This window comes from Lycium barbarum, chromosome 12, assembly GCF_019175385.1.
Source record: "Lycium barbarum isolate Lr01 chromosome 12, ASM1917538v2, whole genome shotgun sequence".
In the NCBI taxonomy this organism is placed as follows: Eukaryota; Viridiplantae; Streptophyta; class Magnoliopsida; order Solanales; family Solanaceae; genus Lycium; species Lycium barbarum.
In genome coordinates, this window is record NC_083348.1 from 99,641,004 (window position 1) to 99,658,030 (window position 17,027).

Below are 17,027 nucleotides of genomic sequence, written 5' to 3' on the forward strand. Positions count from 1 at the left end.
AATTCATGTGCGAAGGCAAACCACGGAATCTGACCTAGCCCTGCTTGATTTATCGTCATCACAAGATGTGTTCTCTTCTTTTTTTTCCCCCTAATGTAGTTCTACTTATTGCTTCAATTAGCTATAATTATCTTATATGCTGAATATACAAAAAATCTTTTACATTATTTATTAAATTTAAACACACTCAATTATATTGTTATCCGTCATACTGCTAGTCTTAGTCCATGCTTGTCGTTATGAGAATTCAGAAGATAGCATAGGTAGGCGGCGTGAGTGAGCCAACCTTTGTTTTTATCATCTCTTCACCTAAATAACGTCTTAGATTTTTTTTAATAAGGTTAAAACAATGTCATAGTAAAGTCATTTATCCCTCGTATTGATTAAGAGGAACATATATTGAAGTTGTAGTGAATGTGTGCAAATTTATAGAAATCTCATTTAGATTTTACTCCATTGCTCATCAATCAAACTCATCGAGCTAGGGGTAAAATTGTGATACAACCCCATATCGGCTGACAAGTAGACATTAATCTAACCAACAAAAAAAAAATGTAGATCCCGAATTTTGAACCACCCACTAATCAGAAAGCAGATCTTGAATATTAACCTCAACTAACTTTCTACTATTCACAAAAATGGTTAAAAGAAAAACAGTTCATTCTCCCTAAAAAATTAACTCTACTCAGGTATTGCAGTTAACCTCGCCGTAAACTTCCCTCTCCTCCCACTACCACCACTACTCCTCGCTCTTCTCAATTCCACCGCCACGTCACCATTATTATTATTATTATTATTATTATTTCCCCCTTTACCCGTTTCTACAATAAAATAGGAACCTTTTTTTCTACAACCATATTTCTGATCACCACCACAATTGTTCAATGCAGAACTAGCTTTAACAGCTAATGCTGCCATTTCCTCAGCTTTAAGCTTACGTTTCAAATTGCTTAACGGTAAAGCAAAGTAAAGTTGACCTGGTTGAAGCTCTTCATCAGCACTTATAGCAGAAACAACATCTCCGAAATCCATTTCATCGGAGTTACATATGAATATTGTCGGATCTTTTTGTAATAAGTATGAAACTTTTACTGGATATGGAAACTCTTGCAATCTTCCGTCTTGTAGTATTAATTTTGCTGTAGCAATAGATGTAGATTCACATGAACTGCAAATACCCATTTTTGGAGAGGGAATGAAGAAGACTTGTTTGAGAAGATTTGTGAACGGAGAGAAATGTGAGAATGGGAGGTTATAAATAGGAGGTGATAATGAATATTGTTGTATCGAATAATGAACCAGGAAGCCACGTCAGATTTTGGGATTGAAAAAATTAAAAGGAAATTGGTTAAGGGGGAAATAAATAGGTGACTTTTTGAATTTTGATTTGGCATTATAGTAGCATAGGGCACTGCATTGCCAACCTGTAAAATTATGGGTGACAGGTTGTATTAGGAGAGTACTGTGTCGTTTAAATTCTAACCCTCTTCTCTCCTTGAAATTACAGCAGCAGGCCAGGGGACTCCGATTTTGAGCTCGTGTCATTTTTTCTCACTCATTCGTGACTCGTGAGTATTATCTAGGATTGATTTAATTAATTTTAAATGAAATATTTAGAAACTATACAATAGTCCAAGAGCAATGTTGTATCCCACCAAAGATTGTGGTATGATCGATAAAATATTTTTTACTCAGGGGTCTCAGATTAAGTTTTTTATTTTTTTTTTATTTTTTATGAGTGCTTTCTCTTTCGCCTCGCAAATTTAAATCTTCAGATTAATGTGTTTTGAATACTGAGGATTATACCAACATAAAAAAGTTGTCTTTAGATTTATTATCACGTCACTAAATTCGCATCAGAATCAGTGAGTTCTGAATATTAAAAATTACACCAATTTAAATTTTCTTTTACATATTATTATCTAAAAATTGGCTATAGATGTATTTTTATTTCACGTAGATTTAATACGGAATAAACAATTATAGTCTTTGAATTCTTGTACTACCTTATTTGGACAGTTAAAACAAACCTAAATTCATGTGATTGTAGTGTTAGTATTCTACCCACATTGATTCAAGTGGTAGAGGCACTAGTCAAACTAGTAGTAACTCCGGATGAAGTTTATATTCATTGCAAGATAACCTAACGAGAACTGTGGTGGGGTGGTAAGTACTTTTAATTTTTTAATTAGAGTTGTCGGGTCAAATTTTGAGTATGAAATCGCTTTCGTTAGGAGACGTTTTACCTTCAATATATGTAGAATTTCCGGCACACATCTAAATTTAATCCGATCCCAATACAATATCCAAAATAAAAAGAATGGAAGATCAAAGTAAACGGGGTACGGTCAGTAGTCATAAGTCAATACACTATGCAGAGGAATCACGAGAGGTTAATCAAGGAAGCTGAGACTTGTTGAAGAAAAGGATTGCGAAAGAGTGTAGAATTAAAAACGGACGGTAACATCTAACCACTACCCATTCTAGAATAACGTATCTGCAGGGGCTTTGATAAGCCAAATTAAGTGTTATCTGAACAGTAGCAACGGAAGTTTCTTAGTTCTTACTGGGATGACTACAAACCGACGAGCAACCTGTGCCTCTTGATAGTGACTTTTGGAGGCTAGCTATTAATATTTCAAAGATATCATCATGACGCTTTTCCCTTTTCTTTTAGTCTTTTAATTGCTTTTGGCAAATTGGTCATACTTTATATATTAGTACATGTTACTTGAAGTATCAACGATGTAAAGATCGGGACAGCGATAGCTTATCCTGATTTTTATGAATTGAGAATTCAACAATACAATATCTTTGAACTGATTATCACGCATTGACAATGATGCATTTCATGCATCATCTCAACAATGAATGTATTACATGTATTTTTATCTTTTAATTATTCAATAATATATAATGTTACTTTGTACGTTACATAATCATAATAAATTAGTACAATTTGATTCATACATTAGGTCCAATTGGATTTTCTGTATGGATATTGTGTTCACCGACATTAAATGGAATGATCAACAATGACTCATGTGATCACGCTCTCTGATTTGAACTATATGTTTAACTGGATAATTTTACAAGAACATATATGTTTACTTTATTTTATTTTAATCAATCAATGTAGATCGAGTAACTGCTTTAGTCAAAATAGGAAAATACTAGCAGAGGGAAACAACAAAAAAGGATGTCAAACGAAAATCTGTAGGGGCGAAGATCAAATTATTGAAAGGTGAGAAGGGTAAAATAGGGAAGAAAAGAAAGGGGACGTGGCAATGTGGAGGGGATACAAGGAGGATGAATAAAAGACACGTGGATGAAGGAAGGAAGGAGAGTGGAGACCCGTCATACTACCAACAACCCGACAACCGCTTACGTATTATGATCTGGTTTTTTGTTGTGTTGAAGCCGTCCACCTAACAAAAATATATAGTATCACTCTTCCATCACTTCTTTCTTTTGTTTTCTTCCCTTTTTCTATATTTACTTCAATTTCCTTGCACCTTGGAAAAATATTATACTTTCTTAATTATTTTATGTATCGTAGTTTCTGTTTCCTTCTTTTTAAATGTTCCAATTATTGGGTCCTTTGACTATGTATAAGATTTGATATTAAATTATAATCAATTATAAAGGCGGACATATAATTTAATTTGATGAGTTTAAGTATAAAAATTTATTACTAGACTTATTGAACTTATTGTAGCTGGACTTATAGGTCCAAATAGTTTTCATCCTAATCAACATTTCAATTAAAAAGGAAACAACTAGCCGAAAACGAAACTGGTATGATTTCCTAATACTAGTAAAGACGAAAACAAAATTATACCAAGTAAAATCCACTAATTTCAGTTGGGTTGACTAGGATCAATTTAAAAAACAAAATACCAAGTAGTATTATTTAAGTTCATGAATATAAAAAGAAAAAGAGTCGCCTTTCATCCTACTTTGTCCTTCATTCTTAAGAAACACATTCGTAGTGCACACTTAAAAAGAGATTCGTTTTACCCTTTTTCCTCCCCCCTCTTGCTTAAGAAATGCTTTTCTCCTCCTTAGTTGGTTGGCCTCATTTGAAGGTTAACATAAAATTTAAGTAAGAAAGATCATGCCAACTCTTAGAAGAACACTTCGTTACAAATGAACATTGAAGTGTTTTCAGATATAAACAGGTATTAAGGTTTTGGACGGACTAAAAAGAAGTACAAAGAAATTGAGACAACGAATATAGTCCTTTTATTTTAATTTACGTGACACAATTTAACTGTGTACGTATTTTGAAAAGAAAGTGAAGACTTTTAAAATTTTAATCTAAAATAAATTTTAAGTATTTGTGTATTGATAAAATATTATCTCACTAATGTATAATTATTTTTATATATATAAATATGACATTCTTATTCTTATGACAAACATAAATGGGAAAAAAGAGTAATTTACTAGTGGGGAAACATCTCCCTCCCGACTTTTTGAGCTAACTAATGAAGATACTTGATGCGTATAGCTTTTAGCAGTGTTTTTTTTAACTTTCTTTTTGCTTAATTAATATTTAACCGTCCTAAACTCTGTTCTTTTAATTAAGTTATTTGCAATTAGATGTGGGGATTTCCCTTTTGGTCCCATAAACTTAAATAAAATTCAATCAGGGAGATCCCAAAGATTGGAGAAGTGATTTGATAATCATTAGTGTCATACAATGACAATAGTAAGTTGGGCCTATGAAGCTTCCATGCACATACCTTAGCCACCGAAACAGTCCATGTAGACTCTAAAAGCAATCGTCTTCTTTTGGACATAATATAGTCCATCACCTATTCGCTTTTTAGGTCCCCATTTCGTAGTAGTGCCAAATTCCACATGATGTTGCCTCTTTGATTTTAGACTTTTAAGACCTCTCCCACCAACTCCGCCCCCACAAACCCACCGTCACCAACAAGAAAATAATATGTGCAAAACAAAATACTAAGGAAGAAATTGAAAGTGGCTGGTTTTGAAGTGTTAGTTGAGGCTAGAGAGATTGTCGAGGAAAAAAAATAAACATTTCTGTCGTTTAGTTATAGTTGATCGATTTTCACCTCAATTATCTCTTGACCGTAGTTGATCGATATATGTGGTTTGTCATAGATGTACTTCACGTCTATATTGCGAGAAGGGGGCTAGATAAAGAGCCTGTTTGGATGAGCTTATGCCTATAAACAGCTTATAAGCTAAAAAAAAAAGTTGGGGTAATCTAACTTATTTTTTTTGGCTTATAAGCTGTTTTCAGCTTATAAGACACTTTAGATAAGTTAAGTCAAATGGGCTCAATTATTTTTTTGAGCTTATTTTAAGCACAAAATGACTTTAAGCTGGCCAGTCAAACACTCAAAAAAGCTGAAAACAACTTATAAGCAACTTATAAGCCAATCCAAACGGGCTCAAACTCATTTTGCCTTGCGTTTCAACTTTCTTGTGCGCGAGCTTAATTCTTTGTCTTGCTCTTTATGAAGTAAACAAAAAAAAAAAAAAAAATTCTAATCAACAAGGGACACTCATTTCCCTGAGTTCTTTGCGTATTGCACCCCTAATGTATGTTTTATTTTTTAATTTGCTTCATGTCCTATATTTTTTAATGATTTGCCTCCCAATCTATTTATTTTCTTGCAGAACCATAAAATCACTCTTTTTTAAAATTTTCCACGAGGGCAAAAGCGGCAATTTACAAATACTGAAAGAGTCCGGCCGTGCCTATAGTAGAGAGTTACAGAATCAAAGTATACTTATTGAAAGAAATGTTCCGTTCTGCAGTGTCAGTTGAAAAATATAGAACGCTAACATGCAATTTGTAAATATTGAACAAATTATACTAATCCTTTTAGATAGCAGGTGGACTATATGCCCACTGAGAAAGAAACCATGCACCGTGCCCAGCTTGTCAATATTGAAAACTAAAAACATGACACCAAATCAACTTAGCATTGATTCATATATTTAACATATAGACATTCTATCCATATATATATGTGCATGACAATGTGATGCTTGTATTATTTTTTCTCAAACCGATAATTTTTCTCTGTGTGACAGAAAAGGAACGATGCAATGCACGTGCATCTCATCGAGCTGTCTATTAATTGGTATTTAGATTTGATGAAGCTGCATATCTGCGAATCTTCTGTTTGACACCACAAACTTAATAAGAAATATAGTAGAGTTAATTAATTCTAGAGGTACAATATTCAACTGCAAATATAGATTTGATGAAGCTGCATATCTGCGAATCTTCTGTTTGACACCACAAACTTAATAAGAAATATAGTAGAGTTAATTAATTCTAGAGGTACAATATTCAACTGCAAATATAGTAGAGTTAATTAATTCTAGAGGTACAATATTCAACTGCAAATATAGTAGAGTTATCAATTGTAGAGGTGCAATATTCAACTGCAATAATAATAAATGGGAACATTATATGTATATGTTCTTTTAAATAGAGCGTGAAATTCAATTTTGGATTGATAAAAGCTGGCATTGATAAAATGAAAAGGGAGTAAGAAGCTGCTAGCAACCGGCAAAATAACACTTTCTGTATTATTAACGTATCCATTGAACACGGAATTAATTAATCGGAAAAGGGCCAAAATTACCCCTGAACGTTGGGAAATAGTTTATCCATACCCTTCGTTATACTTTAGGGCCAATTATACCCTTACCGTTATACTATAGGGTCAATTATACCCTTATGTCTAACAGCTGCCACGTGGCATTATCCCAGCCTTTCAAAATTATTTTCCCCTCAAATAATTTTTTACCCACTAAAATAACCCAACCCAACCCGATTTTTTTTTCCATCCAAACTGATCCGGACCGAACCCATTACCCTTGGCTGGAAAAAAAAATTTCAGGTCGAGTTGGGTTATTTTAGTGGGTAAAAAATTATTTGAGGGGAAAATAATTTTGAAGGGCTGGGATGATGTCACGTGGCAGCTGTTAGACATAAGGGTATAATTGACCTCATAGTATAACGGTAAGGGTATAATTGGCCCTAAAGTATAACGAAGGGTATGAATGAACTATTTCCCAAAGTTCGGGGTAATTTTGGCCCTTTTCCGTTAATTAATTGTGCACTTGTTTGAGATTTTGAGTGGGCCTAAATTCCAGCCACTCTAAATTCTTCTGCGTTTATGATTTCTTCATGAGAATAATGCAAAGAAGTTTGAACTATAACGCATGGAATCTTCTGCATTATTCTCATTGGCCCAGCTATTATGTACTTAGTTTGGAGAAGGATTTGCTTCGATCTTCTCCTTACAAAAGACTTGACTAAAAGCAAAAATCCTTTAAATTAATTTTTAATTATAAGTGAATGCATTAGTTATGATAATATATACAAGATCATGATTTGTGAATACGCTATCTAATTATTTATTTGTGCAAAAAATAGTGAGATTTTGGATTTAAATAAGAAATAGTTGTCTATATATTTCATTGTTGTGTATTTCTTTTTTTAATTTTCGACGTCAAATAAGAATTTCATTAGAGCATCTTTAATTTACTATAATGGAGAAATTCCCTAAGTTAGAATAAAACAATTAATTATCGAATAAAGAGAAAATTTGGAACTTTGAAAGATATTTTAAGTCCAAAATGAGTGGATAATTTAAAGTTTCAATATTAATACTGTATATAAGGGACAACAAAATGACTTTTGTACCTTACAAAACTTTCTCAAAAAATGTCAAACTTTTCAATTAATTACATAATCTTATTTTTTAAAGTCAAATTAATTTTTTGTTCTTGTGGTCTACTTTTTAAAAACTGTCGAACATTCTGCCTTATTTACTTGTTTTCTATCCGGTACCCGCATTGGAGCTCGCCTAATACAGATTAGTGTCGCATAGGACCCAATCAGGGGAAGCGCTCCCTATCAAGGATTTTTTCATACCCAGGCTCGAACTCGAGACCCCTGGTTAAGGGAAGAACAACCCCATCCGCTGCACTTTATTTTCCCTATTGCTTCCTTCTATTGATCTTATCTATTAACCTAAAACATAGTCATTTCTTCGCTAGATATTCTTGCTTGTTGCTATTTGTTTTCTTCGTTTTCATTTGTTGCTTATTATAGATTTTTACATGTAAGCATTTCTTTTACTTTAGTACAAAAATAATTTTCAGATATTTTTAAAAATTATTAAATAATGCCATATAATTTTAAAATAAAGATAATATTATCAGTTAAGATCGGGTTATCTTTAAAATCTCTTATTTGATTAACTAAAATTAATCTTTTAAACACAAAATGAGTTTGAAGTAGGGCGAAGTTAGAGTGTTAGCTACTCATTTGACTGGATTCGGTAGCACTTTGGTCCAAATTATGTATTTGTCTTAAAAGTTCATTAAATATGTACAAAGTATTAATTTAGAACTAAATAACTTAAAAAAATAGGATTCGAAACTCATATATTTCAAATTATGGCTCCGCATTTAATTTGAAGTAAATAATTTCATCGAAAATGAAAGTTAAGATATTAAAGGAGTGAAATGAAAGTTTTGCTTTTATATATTGAAATATACTTATTTGAAGTTTAATTATTACCAACATAAATTATATTTCTTTAATTAAAATATTATTTTTTATATCTGGAGTTGGGCTCGAGCTTAGCACGGGCCTCGTGAAACTAGTATAAGGGAGAATCCCCAACTTTTGTAGTCCTCACATGATTTTTTGTCAATTTTACCCTTAATGGACGCTTTAATGATATTGCAAGTTCTCACATATTTTGGTAAATTTGAATATCTATTATGGGCTTTTTTAATTCTACAATGAGTGATGATATGTGGAAAAGGTGATAGTGACACTACAAAAAATCTGTTTAGTCAACCAAATTTAAATTGATCTAAAAGTTTGTTGTCTTTCTTTTATGTGAAAATGATTATTAAACTTGTTTCAAATTATTTTTTTCCTATAAAATTTATTATAGAAAAGTAAAAAAAAATATCTTAACGTTCTCTTTCTACCTTAGTATATGCTGAATTATCAAATTAAAAGTTATTTTTTATATATAGCTAAAAATATTTGAAAAAGGTAATTAAAAATTACAGTTTAGCTCTCCAAATATTGAAAATACTAAATAATTGCAAACGAGAGTGATTTTTTGATTATTGAAATATTTTACAAAAGAGGAGATAATTAGCGTTTTATATAATTTAGAACAAATAGTTAGTTAAACATGAGATGGCTAAACTACATACACGTTTAAGAAATTACAATATGAATTTCTATAAGAATAAACTAAATTAAGAAAAAATTTTAAAAAAATACGTCATTTCTTAACATGTTTTTTTTTTTTTTAAGGAAAGGGAAGATTAAAGTAAGAAAAACAAATAAGTTCATTAAATTTTCAATTTATTTTGTACGATTTAATTTGAAGGAACGTCTACAAAACCATTTCGTCATTATAGACTTTTATTTATTTAATTTTAAATGATATCTTTGTTAATAAGTTTTATTTGTTTAATTTTAAATGCTATCTTTATTAATAAGTTAACTTCATTGATGTCATCATACAACAATTTGTAGCATCAAATATTATTTATATTACTTGAATACTGTATTTTTTTTTTAATCAAAAATGGTTTAGCCAATATAAATTTAACTGAGAAAAAAATAATTAGGTAATCCAACATAAGGTAAAACTCAATTTGAATCATTAAAGACTTCGGCCCCTAAAATTTCAGTATAATAACAAGGAAAAGAATATCAGTGCATGCATTTGTTTGTAAAAATGAAGTACTTTATGAAAAATGTTATTTTCTAACTTACAAAAACTTTTATATGATTTAATATTTTAGAGATCTTGAGAAATTTGTCGAACTGCCTTTACAACTGATATAGTGTTATAAAAACAAAACAAAAAGTAAGAATAGCAAAAACACACACGAAAATGAATGTAAATATAAATTGGGAAAATTACGTATATATACATGTTAAGGAGAAATATTTACGAAACATGACGATAGTTTTCCTTATTTACAAAACATAACGATATTTTACGAAACATGACGGATTTTCATATATTTTTCGTTTTTTAATTTTATTTTCAGATTTTTTTTTTATTTTAAACTTAAAAAAAACAATTTAATTTTTTTTTTTGCTCAAAGGGTTAAAAAATTACCTCAAACTTTTGTGTATGAAAGCTGTATGAAAAACGTATGAAATGTGTATGTGTAAGCGAAATTTTTAATATACTTTTTTATACACAAAATGTGAATGAAATTGTAAGTCTTGAGCGAGATATATACATTTCATACCATTCTCATACATAAAATTTTGAGCGTAATGTTTAAGCCTTGATCGAGATATACACATTTCATATGTTTTTCATGCACAAAATTTGAGCGATTTTTTTAAGCCTTGAGTAAGATATACACATTTCATATACAAAAATTTAAGCAATTATTTTAAGTCTTGAATGTTGTATCAAAGTTGTTTACAATATTGTTGTAGTTCTATTAATTTTAGAGAAATCTAGCATGAACTTTATACATGAAAATGTGAACGAAATTCTAAGCCTTGAGCGAGATAAAAATTTCATACCGTTTTCATACATATAATTTTGAGGTGATTTTTTAAGCCTTGAACGAGATATACACATTTCATACAGTTTTCATATACATAGTTTTGAGCGAACTTTTTAAGCCTTGAGCGAGATATACACATTTCATACATAAATTTTCAGCGAAAAAAAATTAAAAAAAAAAACATTTTTTTTAATTTTTAAAAAGGTATATTTGTTATAGGGTTTGTAATGTTATGTTTTGTAAATAGAAAATTATCATCACGTTTCGTAAATATTCTCTTTAATATGTATATATACGTAATTTATCCATATAAATTCCAATGTAGTTTGAGCCTGGACTTAGCACGGGCCAAATGACACTAGTATATATATATATATATAACAATTCATTAATCTTGTCACGAAATAATTGAATAATCCTACTTTAAATATATTTTGAATTTAAACAGGTGACTGCTTGGAAAAGGTAAAGTGCCTGTTGGGAAAATGTTAGCCTATTACTACTAATTTCAACACACGATTAAATTACTTAAATAGTACCTGTTAACGGATACATATCAGAACTCTTGTTTCTTTATTTCCTTTTTTGTTTTCCATCCGCATCGAGGTCCGACTAAATATGAATTCGCGCTGGAAAATTCTAGGTTGGGAGGCAAAACGCCCCCTAACAAATTAAAGACGATTGTTTCTTTCTTACTTTCTTATTGCTCTCTATAATTCACAAATTTTATTGTTGTGAAGATTTCCAAATTATTGTTGAAACTTGAATTTTGTTGCTTTTGAAAAATTCTGGAAGAATTAAACCACAATCTTATCAGCAACAAAGCTGAAAGATTAAATAACGTTACGACATCATATACACTGTCGAAGGCATTTGCTTCTGCGGTTTTCCTAGCACCTTCTCATTGAAACATATGAAAAGAAAACATCAAGTTAGCGATGCGTAACCAAGAAAGATACGTGCGAAATAGAGAAGATATTTGCAAATAATAATTTGTACACATTTGAAGAATAGAGGGAAAAAGAAGTATATTGACACCATATATTGCCTAGATATTATCATGAATGTTTTTCCATGAAGCAAATTTTTTCGATGAAGTTGTTTTAACTCCAACATAATCTACTTAATTTACCTAATACAAATGGGATCTCATAGGTATACCCTTTCTCCTTCTCTTACTCTTCAGGGAGGAGCGTATTTTACCACTCTCCAACTTACAGTTAATTGAACAAAATCTATACTTTGAGTCTATTAAATTTCCTTACATACCTCACATTTAGGATCTTTCACACGTCTTCCATTAGGTTTTAGAAGTAGAACATCACAATTATTGATCTTGTAAGTTTGAGTATTGTCAAACACTAGCTCTTTTATGTCATGCTTGCGAACCCCAGCTCTTTCAGAAACTTTAAATACCTGCAAAAGAATTTGTAAAAAGACAGTACGGTGCATGAAGCATTTCGCGTTCACGTAAGGTTTTGGGAAGGACTGCATGTAATGTATGAAGTCTACTTTACAAAAGCATCAATTTGCAGATTTCACGGCTCGAAGCTGTGACTCATAGGTCACACAGACAATTTTATCGTTGCTCCAAGATTCCTTTCTTATGCAAGATTTTGTAAAAAAAAATATATATATTTACCAAAAAAAAAAAAAAAACAACTGCGACAAAACTAGTTCCAAAAGTTTAGAGAAAGAAATTACCTGCAAATAGCTCTGATCTTTATGGTCAGTTTCCTCGGACTCTATCCAATGTGCTCATGCAGTTCTTACAAAAATATGTTAAATTACTATTTCTATGACCCTCTTTCTTAGTTTGTACCAAAGCTGACAGCAACGCTGCCAGGGTTGTTGGTAATTTTCATTTCTTGATTTATTTGAGGGAGAAGCTATAAAGAAAAAAAAGTAGTAGTATTGGCATATATAGTGTTTATTAATCCTTTTCATAGTCACAATGGAGGAGTGACCCTTTCCTACATGAATTTGGGAACTATGTTCAGAACAAATTAGGAAACGTTCTATCTCATGTTTAGAAATTACTAGGAAATCCTACGTCGACCAGTTCTTTAATCTTTAATTCTTTATTCATACCCCGGTAAAGAAATCTAAAGAAAGAATAAACTGTAGAGTATACAATAAATTTAAATTTCTTTACAGGAGCCAATTAACTTCTAACATCAAGTTTTTGTCAGCAGTTCACTCTAGTCCTCAAACTGCAGTACGTGATTAACGATGGTGAACAAAGGACACCTAAATAATATTTAGAAGAGAATCATGAAACTTTATTTTAACTACGCCTTCACCATTAATTGTAACGCAACAAGGATCAAGGTAGATTTTGATACATTTTGTCCTGCAATGGATCACTGCAATGACTTCCCTTCTACAGCATTACATATTTTATTCTGAACTTTGTGTGCCATCTACAATTAATAATGAACTCCGCAAGACTATACGGAAGCTATTAGTGCCATATACAAAGCCACATAAATTCCCTCCAGGTTATTCTTCTGGAAATAATTTGGGAAGAAGCCAAAGATGGAAGAGGGCTGACGCCAATGTCAAAAACCAAGCAAAGAAACCCATGCAAGCAGAGAGTTGATAACGGGTGCACAAATTTCCAGAGCAGTTTGGGCTACTAGAACGGATCAGGTATTCAGCCACACTAGCTGTTGAACATGATGCAGCAAGTGATAGAAATGACAGGACCTGTTAGATGCGAGAACCAGATAAAATATCATTAGAAGAAGATTATTATATAAGGCAGATTTTTCAGTGTATTGAACAAGGCACATACCCAATCTCCTAATACAACAACTGAGATTATTCCAGGCTGATGATATGGCCGTTGAATAAGAACTGAGAATACATCCACCATTACTAGTGTCAAGCTCCATGCCATAACCAAACCCATCACTGTCATCATAAAGCTGCAAGCAAAAATAAAAGTTGAAGTATGTAAATTAAGCATATAAATTTGCCCCTTCACAGCTAGAAGATTAATGTTCTGATACTCCTTGACGTTTAGATATATTTGTATGAGCGCACTCAATATACTCCGGGAACTGTATGTGATGCTTCCAAGTGGTTAATCGGTCGTGTTGTTAAGAAGATAGTAGATAGTGGATCAAAAAAGAGAAAAGATGTAGTAGTAGATATGCAAATTAACTACAATAGCTCTTCATCATCTGGATGAAGAACACATCCTTCAACTTCCTAATGCTATAGCTCAATGCTTTTCATTTCTGTTCTCAACCACAAGTTCCAATGCTTTGCATACTTCAATACTGGAGTCAAAAAGTTCTTATTTGGTGGAACTAAAAGCAAATTATGTTTATCAGTAATAATGTCAAATTCACATATCTATTTTACTCACATTCTGTTTTCAGAGAATAACCATAAATAGCCAATTGATCCTAATCACATATCTGTTGGCAAATCTTGTTTATAGAACTTCAAAAAGAGAGAAAAGGCGCAGATAATGAGATCATAAAGCGCCATCCCAACCACATATCGGCAAATGACTCATTACATCAGTTATAATTTGTTTGGTTATACCTACTACTACTATGACCAAACAGTTGTAGGGACTATGTGCAAGAAACCCCAATTTCTGGAAGAACAAAAAGGAAAAAGAATGCAGGATTTACATCTTACAAACGAAAGAGACGAAGAATTGTATGGCCTGTTACTAGCTCTACATCCGAATGTTCTTCAGAAGATTAGAGAGCTAACAAATATTAACTATCAACAGAGTGCTAGGAAATATTCTGCCCTCACTTCCACAACACCACCACACTCACTAATGACTAAACTGCACAGATGAAACAACAAAGCTGTATATACACTCAACTCCATAAGATTTAAAGTAGGTGTAACTATTTGTTCCCAGCTTCCCACACTGTTAACATTGAAAATCAACCACAATATTTACATTTGACTAGCTTCAGCCACAGATCCTTTGTCATGCAAAGCACCACTTAATAGCTGACAGTTCTTTCATCTGTTTATCTTGGAAACTTGCAACCAAAAACATTTGGCTGCCGTTCCACCAATGTGACTATTTCTTTTGGCAAAGTTGCTTTACGAATAACCGTCCACCCAGAATTTGTTAATGCATTAATGTATAAAATTAAAGAAAAATACGATAGACAAAACAATAAAACGACAAATACACAGATCACATATGCGACAAATGGTTAATATACACTAAAAATCAACGCGTCTTGTGTCTCGTCGCCACCCGACAAATCAAGTTAACATCCGCTAAAAATCAACGCGTCTTGTGTCTCGTCGCAACCCGACAAATCAAGTTAACATCCGTTACGACAGAAACATAAATGATGATGACTAGTAGGAGAAAGCGGTGGATATATCTCATGCTTAATAAAGTTGAAATATCAAGCTCGTCTATAAATGCATACCATTTGTCACCGCCGAATTAAAAACTAGACTTTCTTGGTCATACATGGATCAACACGTGTGTTACAAAGTAACACGAACGTTTGCAGTAGAAAGAACAGCTGACATTCCAACAGCAAATCATTCTTCCGTACCACGAACAACATCAGCCAGATAACCTCTTGTAGATTATTATCTCATTGACCTATTCTACTTTCTCTCACCTTGTTCTTTATTTATTTATTTCTCCTAGTGTTCTCCTTCCAATTCTCATTCACCTACTCCTTATCTATTTAATAGTTTCTTCTAGCTACTCAATCTAAAAGGCAATCTGCCGCCACTCAATTTGCGGCCATTGACTTGTCACGATGTAACAATTGGCGAGCTTTTTAGGAAAACCCCCAAGCCTTCGAACTAGAAAGACTTTTAACATAAAATTCAAGTATGTTCTTCCTGTTCCCATTTCAGCCGTATACTCAGTTGAAGCTGCAAAATGACTACAAGATCATCCGTCTACTCTACCTCAATTCACCTTCTAATTTAAACAAAAAGTTCCCTGTCAAAAGTGGCAATTGAGCTTTCCACCTAGTTTTCTCAAATATTACCCAACTTGTTAAAAATGATCAATAGAAATTGCATGGTAGGTAAAAAATTGAAGGCTATTCCGTTATATTTCAGCTTGATGATCACCAAATTTATACAGATGCATATGGAACACACAAACACATAAAAATAGAAAGCATCGACGGTTAACAATCAAAATTCTCCTAAAACTAAAAAAAACAAAGACTTCAAGAACTGCCTGATTAATCTAATCGGTGATCATTCATGTCAGTAACAAAGAATAAAAGAAACCACGAAAGAGAACTCACCATAAAGCAGAGAAGCTATAGAAAGGAACACCCAAAAACATGAAAAGAAGTGAAGCAATCGAGAAAAGACACTGTCCAAATCTCAAAGCCAAACTAGCACTTGTACCCATAGTCCCTGGAAGCTCATCCATGTCTTCAGAGACATGCCAGAGACTTGTACAATTTTGCTAAATTTATAATCCGAGTTGTTTGTCATATCCAATTTTAGCTTTCTTCCAAGGCCATGCCACGTTTCAATCAAAGCGGAAGAAACAACCGAACAGAGAAAAAGAGGTTAGGGATTTTGGAAGAGTTAATGACAAGAGATGTTTGTGACGTATGTAATTCAGAAAAATAACGTGTTCTTACATGCTCTTCTCTAATGTCTTTTTGTTTGAGCTTTAATTTGAGGAATTTGATCGGTCTGGCTCGCAAAAGAAACAGGTCCAGTGGTTGCTTGCGCTAAATGCTAATACAGAATTGATGTGCTGGCAGTGGACTTTGTGACTTTTTCCTCCATCTTCTCTTTTGGGAATATACTAGTACTCCGCACTTCGCGCAGTCATTAAAAATTAATAGAGTATGTATTTTGTTTGTAAATCTAGATAAAGTCGAAGAAATAAATTATCATGTATATAAATAATCATTTTAGCGTCATATCTTCAATGAAAGAAAATACTAATCTAACATCCGATATAAAATTTAGCCTAAAGTGTTTGTACGGAAAACATTTCAATATAAATACGAAACAACTCTTTATAATTAACTATTTAAAATTGAAAAACAAAACATAAAATAAAAAAATATAATAATGAAAAGTTGCAGGATATATGGTGGCTAATAATTATTTTTACATGTAAAAAGAGTGGTTTTGCTTCTTTAGCTTATTGTGTAATAATCAACTTGTCAGTGTTACACCTTTATCTTGTCCATCTTAGCATTTAAGTTTAGGTAACTTAACTAAATTTGAAAAAAAGAAGATAAGGAACTAAACATTACATTAGAATTCATTCAAAAAAACCTTATACTATAATTTGTTAGAGGAAATAGATTACCCTTAATTCGTTCGATTTTTTTTTTTTTGTGGTTTTGTTGAAATTTGCAAAACGTAAATTATGCATGGAAATTACATGGATAATAAACTATACACAAAGGAATTTTTTTAGTTTTCTCATAATTCAAGTCAAGTAGAACTAAGAATGAAAA

General features: G+C 32.0%; 2 protein-coding genes across 3 annotated transcripts; both read right to left on the reverse strand.

Annotated features, from left to right (window-relative positions):
- Window positions 1–425: 425 nt before the first annotated feature.
- LOC132622116 (uncharacterized) lies at window positions 426–1,449 on the reverse strand. The gene has a single exon (XM_060336651.1). It carries the CDS (start codon window positions 1,180–1,182, stop codon window positions 682–684), a length of 501 nt encoding a protein of 166 aa, XP_060192634.1. The 5' UTR covers window positions 1,183–1,449; the 3' UTR covers window positions 426–681.
- An 11,401-nt stretch (window positions 1,450–12,850) lies between these two features.
- Window positions 12,851–16,348, reverse strand: LOC132622783 (CASP-like protein 5C3). 2 transcript variants are annotated; one of them, XM_060337447.1, is made up of 4 exons: window positions 16,191–16,347; window positions 15,843–16,054; window positions 13,367–13,499; window positions 12,851–13,278 (listed from the first exon to the last, which is right to left on the reverse strand). In XM_060337447.1, the coding sequence occupies exons 2-4, from the start codon at window positions 15,971–15,973 to the stop codon at window positions 13,072–13,074; spliced, it is 471 nt and encodes a 156-aa protein (XP_060193430.1). In that variant the 5' UTR covers window positions 15,974–16,054; window positions 16,191–16,347; the 3' UTR covers window positions 12,851–13,071. The 2 variants fall into 2 exon arrangements, with proteins under 2 accessions (XP_060193430.1, XP_060193429.1); XM_060337446.1 differs by having other exon boundaries at window positions 15,843–16,348.
- Window positions 16,349–17,027: the final 679 nt, after the last annotated feature.